We start from the raw sequence: 8,351 nt of genomic DNA, 5'->3' as shown, positions 1-8,351 counted from the left end.
CATAAGCATGAGATAGAATAATACATGTACATGTTAATGTATTGCATGGGAGCTAGGCAAAGAAGCGTGGCAGATTCGAAAGATTCTAAGTGCCATTGCTATTAAAAGTCGAGCCAAATTAGACAACTTTAGTATAGGAAATTAAATAGAGACATTAGTATTATAAATGAAATTCAAGCATGAGATAGAATTATACATGTACATGTTAATGTATTGCATGTGAGCTAGAGAAGGACTGTAGACCTGATATATTAATCATGGTTTCCCCATGATTAATATATCAGGTCTACAGTCCGACAATTGTACTGTACTGACCACACTGGCTAAAACTTACCGATCCCCATCCCAGTCCGCGCCTACCCTATTAGAACAACAAGCTCCTGGGCAAGGGAAGAGCGACCATTTTAGTCATTGGGTTTGTGGCACTTGCAGGGAGCCTAATTAAGAATTTCTTACAAATCTTCATTGGAAATGAATATTTCATCCCTACATTTACCTGTATAACCCTACGAGCAAAAACAATTTAATGGCTTACATTTAAATGAAAGATTTTTGTTAAAAAAGAATTTTGAAATAGAAATTTAGGCCCGGGGATATTCCCGGGCCTAAACTTTAAGCCCTTCCAAAATATTACACTTTTGAACAAAATTGTACTTGAAATTGTCAAAATTACAATGACAAAAATAATTTTAAATTTGTTTTGAAATAATTTAAAAAAATCTTTTTTAAGAATGTTTTTTTTAAGAAACGTTTTTAAAATTATTTTCAAAGCTATTTTTGACACTTTAAAATATTATTTTGAACTTTCAAATTGTCATATATATAATTATCTAAGGGAGCCGCTAACCAGCACTCACCTTTGGCTAGCCACCACTCACCCCGTTGATATAGAACCCCTAAGCTAAGTTTCATGGCCTTTGATTGGCTGGAACCATAATTTTATAACGAAAAAAATAATTTGCCCATTTTTTGGCATCAATTTACTTTAGATAGCACTACTATGTATTGCGAGCATATCTTTCTCGATATATCGCGTAACGGATGATTCTAGCCGTCATCCCTCCTAATGTGAATGCACCTATGTGCATCACATACACAAGGGTTGTTCACAAAATGTGAACCACACCCGATTGCTGGGTCTAATTACTTTAATTTAGTGATTGATCATCCCCTTAAGTACACCAAGTGTACTCTCATTCGAAGGCTCATAGTCAGCTGCCTGACGTCTATCAGGCGACTGTTCCATTGTCCCCGAGTCGCCATTTCGTCCGACTCGCATTCGTAGTCGACCTCCAAAGAGGGGTCGTTTTCACGTGGTGAATCACCACGTGCACTCGCAACATCTAGTGTTGTGCGAGTGAAAAATACTACGGCAGACGTTCCGTTTACCGCAAGAGATAACAGTGCGTCACCCGCGGCTGCACGAACGGCAGCCGAAGGCGCAGCACTATCGACACCCCGCATGAGTTTATTCTTCATGCGATGAAATTTAAAATGATGAATGTCATTATAGCATCACATTTATCAGGAATAAAAAGGTTTAAAATACGTAGCAAATCGAGTTGATATATTATCTGATACGAACTGTTCTCATTAGTTGAGCAGAGCAGCACCTACGAGGCACGGCAACACGGCGCGAATCCCCAAAGCAATGCCATACTAGCACATGCGCGACAACAGATTGACTCAGCTGCAACTTTAATGACTATTTACGCGCCTCGTTTCAAGTCGATTTAGATCATGAACCTCACACAATTACTCGTATTTCAGTCCGACAACTTCAATGACAACGCGTGTATCCGCTTCTAAACCCACAACCTTCACAACTTCTTTCCAAACTTGCCGTTCATCAACATTGGGTTTAAATGTGGATAGTTCTCGTAGCGAAGCGACGAAATACATCTCCACCGTCAAAGACTGATACGATCGTAAGAAGTCAGCATTTTTTGTAGGACGTATGCAACGAATTTGGGTTCAAATGAGTGTTTGTTCGCACGCGTTACTTGAACAAACCGAACGCGCACACTCAAAACTCCAGTACCGTTGTCTATAAATTCCACGCACACCGCGTCGTAACCACCTTGGTTCCATGATAGAGGGGCAAGCCATTGCTTCGACTGAGTCACCGGAACGTAAGCATTCGGGTCAAAATATTGTAGTTCTGTCGTCGATATCCATGCATCATGAAGAAATGTATCTCCGTTAACGCCAATTTTAAAACACTCAAATCCCCATAAAGGAGCTTCGCAAAAAACCACAGCTCGAAGAAATGTCCGTCCATCGAAGGATTGGATAAGAGTAACTTAGAAATTTTTTGAACAAAATCAGGGCCAAGTCTTATTGCAAGCCTTCTTGCTACATAATTGCTCACAAGACCAAAAGTTGGGTTTTTGGAATCATGAAACCACGAAAATAGTCGGTTTACTATTCCTTCCGAGAAAACGCTACGGTAGCCATTAACATACTTTTCGATGTCATCTGTAGTATCAATAGCATTATCCAGCGTAATGGCGGCTTCCGTTATACTCAAGTCAAACATATGCCGCAGTGTGTTGGGCGAGGTCGCTCGCGCGCCCACCACAACTACCTCACTGCACGCAAGAGAAGCAGGTTAACCACTTCCTCGCTGTGCTAGGGTGTGTGTCTAAGTAGAGCGTGGCCGCATGACGACGTGCCCGCCTACACCTTTCGTCACCCAAGAACCTGCCGAGCGCTCTAGCAAGAACAGGGCAGCGAGAACCATGGTCACAAAATATGGATTCAGTGATTAACGAGAAGTTATTCCTGGATTTGCAGCAAATGGCCCAATTCAACCCGCGCAAAGCGCACTCGCCGCGTTGACACGCCGCCGTACCCAGTGTCACAGTTACAACGTCGACAGCCACTGCTGCTGTCGCGTTAACTGGGCTTACCGATTTATCCTACTTTAATAGTGAAGATGTCGATCCGTCCCTCATTGTCGACTACAATTAGTCGACACCGTTTCATCACCTTATAGTAACCCGATCGGCAGCTGTTGTGATATAGCAAGACAACGCCAAGCTCCACATCAGCTCGTCAGATATCGTGTTCAATGAGGCAACGCAGGCATCCGGTATGGATATTCAATTATCATGTCAGCCACCTAACAGTCCTGACACAAACGAGCTTAATTTGGGCTTCTTCAATGCTACCCAGGCCTTGCAACACCAAAAGGTGATGAAGAGCATTGACGAGTTGATTGCGGCTATTCAAGCTGCATTTAAAGAGCTTGACAGGAATAAGTTGGACAAGGTGTTTCTTACCCATCAATCTGGCATGAACGAGATTCTCAACCGCGGAGGGGGGGGGAAGAAGTACAAAATTCCCCATTTATCGAACTATCGCCTAAACAATGAAAATTGTTTGCCCGACCATCTTACCTACGCTGTCGAGATCATTGAGGCGGCGAAGGAAGCAGCGACGGACACTGCATCGACTTGATAGCATCGGCAGTTACTACCTTTGATCAATCACAAACTTCACATCCATATAATTCGATTCACATTACTCACGCAAAATGACACTCAAAGTGATCAATGCTCCCTTATTTCGGATCAAAAGTCCCACGCAGAAATGTCACGTTTAATTCCGAACGGAGGGAGTACTAAAATGATTGTATAAATCCCCTCATAAACTGATCACTCAATCCAGATCATTCGAAGACCACTGTCCATGCAAATTGCCCTTTTCACGACACGCACATCACTGTCGTAATTCGTGATCCTCTACAACCTTCACGGTACCCAACGAGGGGATTCCAGATCTGGGAAAAACATTAGGAGTTGAAACGGAAAATGTTGAGAGCTTTTAATTTTGGTTCTTCTTACATTAACAAAAACTAAATGCAGAAAAGGTGTGGATTTAAGGAAGAGATGTGATTTTTAAAATTTGCTGTGAATTTAAGAAAAAAGGATTGTGAATACAACATTTCCTTAAATCTATCCATACGCGACCTCGAATTGATCACAATTGGAACGCAAAGTGCCTGTATTCAACTAGCTCTTCGCTTAGTATGGGCGAGCTCATCATCTAAGCCAATGCATGAGTATCAGCAGGACAAGGAAAGATGTGCTCGCGTAGAAGGCAGCACTACGGGCAGGGATCAGAAAAGAGCATTTCCATTGATATATACAGAAGTGGCAACACAGCCAGCTTAGAGACAAAAATTATTCAGAACGACAACGGACTTTTCGACTCACTTATTCTATGCACATATCCGTATTCGCTCGATTGCGAATTGTAATGAATTACAGCACGCGACTTTGTGTTTTGCTTGGAACTAGCTGAAAAGCAGGGCTGACAAAATATTTACAGTTGCATCTAAGCAACATCAATTCAAAGATGCTTCAGTACGGCGGAAAAAAAAATTAAGAAACCTTTGTAACATATCGTACTTGACCCCGATCCAATTCCACGAGCCAAGTTTTGCCTTGCACGAGGGACAATAAAGCTTGCCAACATTATCCTGTATGAATACGGAGCTATTCGTCATCCACTGCATTGGTTCGATAAAGATGCCACCACAGAGCTCTCCGCTGGCTGGGCTATGCATCAACTGTAAAATATAAGTTTGGTTTCCTGTAAGGGACAACTAATTGCAAATGTCGTTGTACCTGATTCCTAGCCGTACAAAGCGCAAAGTTACACTTGCGGCAGGACATAGACGTTCCTGGAAGTGCGAGCTGTGGAATACTCGCTATGTCAGCTTTTCTCTTCTTCATTCGATCCTGTCTTGCCATAAGCGTTCGAAACTCGGCATGTGCACTTGTGCTGCCCATTACATTTGAGTCAAATTCCATCCGCTCAAAAAGCTCTAGTTGCCTCAAAAAACCAGGATTGATCGAGATACAAGGCCGTGACAACTGCACTTGGTCATATGCTTCCAGCAGAGTGTTGCCTTGTGTAGCCATCAAAAAGGCGACACAGACGGCGGCGCTACGCGACTGTCCATACGCGCAATGCACAAGCACTGCTTTAGGTGTACCAACACGAATTAAATGTTTTTGCAAAAATTCAATGCAATCTGTAAAGTGGGACAGCAACAATTCCTCCTCCATATCCAGAATGTCGATTAAAAGTACTTCGCATGGCTAGCATATAGCACCTTCATCAGATTCATTACGAGCTTTAAAATTTAAATTTTAAATGATTAAGACCTGTACAGTCAAGTTGCCAGTCCCTAACGCAATGACACCTCGAATCTTGTTGGATTTTAAAAAAATTGCATCCTGTGCTTACAAATAGTACTTTAGTAAACCATTCGACAACTCTGCCGCGCTATCAACCTGCGCTGCACCGGCCTCGCCGAGAAACAAAGGCAAGTCGCCAATACGCGCAGCCATCGGAAACCCATCAAGAGGTGGATGGTGTCTCTGGCGCTCCAAAAGTTGGTCCACCATGGGCAGCTCCATTGGCAACATGTGGTCACGTAAAATAGTCACCAGTATACAAATTATATTTTGGGGGCCAATACCGGACTAAATAAAATAAAGTAAAAACATTTATTTTCCTTTTTCTTTGCCGTTGCGCCTTTTGAAGATTATTCCTGAATTTGATCCAGAACGCCGTCGTCTCCTATGAAGATTGCCTATTTCTCTGCGCAAAGCTATGACATTGAATCAATGGAGCGCATCGCCAAAGAGGACGGTATCACTCCTACGCACGAGCTCAAGTTTTTCTCCACGCGTCTAAATGCCAACTCGGTCAAGTTGGCCGACGGATGCGAAGGTGTGTGCCTCTTTGTGAACGACGCTGCCGATGAAGCTGCTTTGCGCACTCTTGCTGCGGGTGGAACAAAAGTAATTTTTTTGCGTTGCACGGGTTTCGACAAGGTTGACTTAAAGGTTGCGAAAGAGCTCAATATGCCGGTCATCCGTGTACCTGCGTACTCGCCATATGCGGTAGCTGAACATGCTGCTGCTCTTCTCTTAACGCTTAATCGTAAGATTCATCGTTCGTATAATCGAACTCGTGAACAAGACTTTCGTCTCAATGGCCTATTGGGTTTTGATCTGCATGGCAAGACTGTGGGTATTGTCGGTACAGGAAAAATCGGCGCTCTTTTTGCTCGCATTGCGACGGGTTTTGGGTGCAAAGTGCTTGCTTACGACGTTAAGCAAAACCCGGAGGCTGTAAGTTATGGCGTGGAGTATGTTAGTAAAGATGAGATCTGGTCGCAGTCGGACATCATCTCGCTACACTGTCCGCTGAATCCGTCAACGAAACACACGATTAACGCTGACGCGATTGCCAAGATGAAACAGGGCGTCATGCTTATTAATACTAGTCGTGGTGGGCTAATAAACACCAAAGCCCTTGTAAATGGCCTGAAGAGCGGCAAGTTTTCGTCTGTTGGGCTTGATGTGGTCGAAGGGGAGAGCGAGTTCTTATACTCGGACCATTCGGATACGATCATTGCCGATGAGACCCTTGCTCGTCTTTTCACCTTTCCGAACGTTGTCATTACGGGTCATCAGGCTTTCTTTACAAAAGAAGCGCTGAATAATATTGGTCATACTACCATGGCCAACATTCAAGCGTACGATGCTAAGGAGAAATTGGTGAACGAAGTCAAAGATAGTGAGATATAGCATCATCTCGACTTCAAAGGAACAAAATGCTTTTTTAAAAATCAAAATGAGCTCAAGTGCCATGGGAGACACTAAAAAAATTGCCAAGTATTGTGAATATACACATAATGTACACAATGATTCAATGTAGGAGCCGGATCAGAGGAACTGGCTCATATATTTTATCTACAAATGGTCTGAAAATGTGATTTTGGGATCATAGTAATTGTTTATAAGAATTTATTTTAAATAAATATTTGTTGGCATTTCCCGTCCAATGCTACTACTCTCGAAGGTGCGTGGAATATGGCGCCTCGCGAAATGGAATCAGATCAACAGAACAGCAACTTTATGCCCGCATCTCTTTCCTCACTGCTATATGTCAAGCCGATTCGATTGGAGTCACCATTTGATTAGTCGTAGCTCGTTTGTGGCGCAATTTAGTAAATGGCGCGAATCGAAAGGGCGTCCAAGAACAAGTACATGGGATAAAAAAGTGCTGTCAAGCTTAATGATATACAAGGAAAAGTTTCGAAATCTTTTAGTGCCACAGGCGTTCATTGTTCCATCTAATGATCTGAGCTGGCCACAAAGTTTGTGGGGCTGGAGACTCGGACAGGTAGTTCATCGCATTCGCAAGAGATACAAGCATCAAGAAAGTAAACAAGCTCTCTCGGAGGAATTGATTGATGGACTTGGCAAATTAGGCTTCGTCGAGGACGTCACGCAATATAAATGGGACGCCGAGGTATTGCCGAGTCTACGCCAGTTTAAAAAACTGTACGATCACAGTGATGTTCCGCACTTTTTTGTGGTGCCAGAAGGAGATGCGGCATGGCCCATATCTGCGTGGGGAAGACGCCTGGGGGCCACAGTTGTTGATATGCGAGCAGGAAAAGCCTATGCTTCTCAAATGGCCCAATCGAAAAAGGATTTGGAAAAGATAAATTTCTGTTTTACGACTATTCCGGAGCGTGATTGGACGGAAAAGATCATTCCTTCGCTTAAAATTCATCAACAAGAATTTGGTCACTGTATTGTCCGACAAAATTTTAAAATTCCATCTTGCCATCCGTGGCCAAAGAGAGCGTGGGGCATTTCTCTCGGCCAGATTGTAAGTGACGTTCGATTAAAACATGCGTACGTGAAGCAAGCTGCCCGCAGCAAAGATATCCTTGATAAAATGGGATTTGCCTGGAGTCGCAGCGAGGCAGTTTGGTACCAAAATATTCTTCCAAGTGTTCGCGTTTATCATCAAATTTTTAAGAATGGCAACATATTCCGGGATTTTATAGTACCAAGCGAATTCCCGTGGCCAGAACAGGCGTGGGGGATAAGGTTAGGAGTCATTTGCAGTGAGATGCGGAGTCGAGGAACGTATTTTAGGTATTTTGGTCGCAATGCCGATGTATTGGATACGTTGGGGTTCAATTTGAGACTTTCTAGACGCGCGTGGCTGAATCGCGTTGTTCCACTGATTGATGTTTATGCACTGCAGTCTGGCGGTAAAAGTGAAGTTCCTGACGACTTTGTGATTCCGTCCGCTGATTCTTGGCCAAGAGAGGCCTGGGGAATTCGTCTCGGGCTTATTGTGCAGCGCAATACTCACAACTGATAGAAGATTTATGGAATAATCGAAGTCTGTCGAAATCGAGGGTGCCAAAAAAACTCGATTGGTTATTTAGAGACCTAGCAAAAAAAAATTCGACATTTTCGACTTGTTTACGTCAAAATTATTAAGGAAAAAGTACCGCTATAATC

The 8,351-nt window shown here is 43.2% G+C and overlaps 4 protein-coding genes across 4 annotated transcripts; 3 read left to right on the top strand and 1 right to left on the bottom strand.

Moving 5' to 3' along the window:
- Positions 1 to 3,096: 3,096 nt before the first annotated feature.
- Positions 3,097 to 3,462, top strand: CCR75_008309 (uncharacterized protein; the record flags this gene model as incomplete). Its single annotated transcript, XM_067966363.1, has 1 exon — positions 3,097 to 3,462. The coding sequence occupies one exon, from the start codon at positions 3,097 to 3,099 to the stop codon at positions 3,460 to 3,462; it is 366 nt and encodes a 121-aa protein (XP_067816398.1).
- Positions 3,463 to 4,268: 806 nt separating this feature from the next.
- Positions 4,269 to 5,541, bottom strand: CCR75_008310 (uncharacterized protein; the record flags this gene model as incomplete). Its single annotated transcript, XM_067966364.1, has 5 exons — positions 5,307 to 5,541; positions 5,184 to 5,249; positions 4,635 to 5,111; positions 4,416 to 4,576; positions 4,269 to 4,365 (listed from the first exon to the last, which is right to left on the bottom strand). The coding sequence occupies exons 1-5, from the start codon at positions 5,439 to 5,441 to the stop codon at positions 4,269 to 4,271; spliced, it is 936 nt and encodes a 311-aa protein (XP_067816817.1). The 5' UTR covers positions 5,442 to 5,541.
- Positions 5,542 to 5,597: 56 nt separating this feature from the next.
- On the top strand, positions 5,598 to 6,611 carry CCR75_008311 (uncharacterized protein; the record flags this gene model as incomplete). Its single annotated transcript, XM_067966365.1, has 1 exon — positions 5,598 to 6,611. One exon carries the CDS (start codon positions 5,598 to 5,600, stop codon positions 6,609 to 6,611), a length of 1,014 nt encoding a protein of 337 aa, XP_067816816.1.
- Positions 6,612 to 7,101: 490 nt separating this feature from the next.
- Positions 7,102 to 8,205, top strand: CCR75_008312 (uncharacterized protein; the record flags this gene model as incomplete). The annotated part of the gene is made up of 1 exon (XM_067966366.1): positions 7,102 to 8,205. The coding sequence occupies one exon, from the start codon at positions 7,102 to 7,104 to the stop codon at positions 8,203 to 8,205; it is 1,104 nt and encodes a 367-aa protein (XP_067816815.1).
- Between the last annotated feature and the right edge of the window lie 146 nt (positions 8,206 to 8,351).

The sequence above is a fragment of the Bremia lactucae genome, linkage group LG4 (assembly GCF_004359215.1).
Source record: "Bremia lactucae strain SF5 linkage group LG4, whole genome shotgun sequence".
NCBI classification, from domain to species: domain Eukaryota; phylum Oomycota; class Peronosporomycetes; order Peronosporales; family Peronosporaceae; genus Bremia; species Bremia lactucae.
Note: the sequence above shows the minus strand (reverse complement) of the source record. Positions and strands in the feature narration are given on the sequence as shown.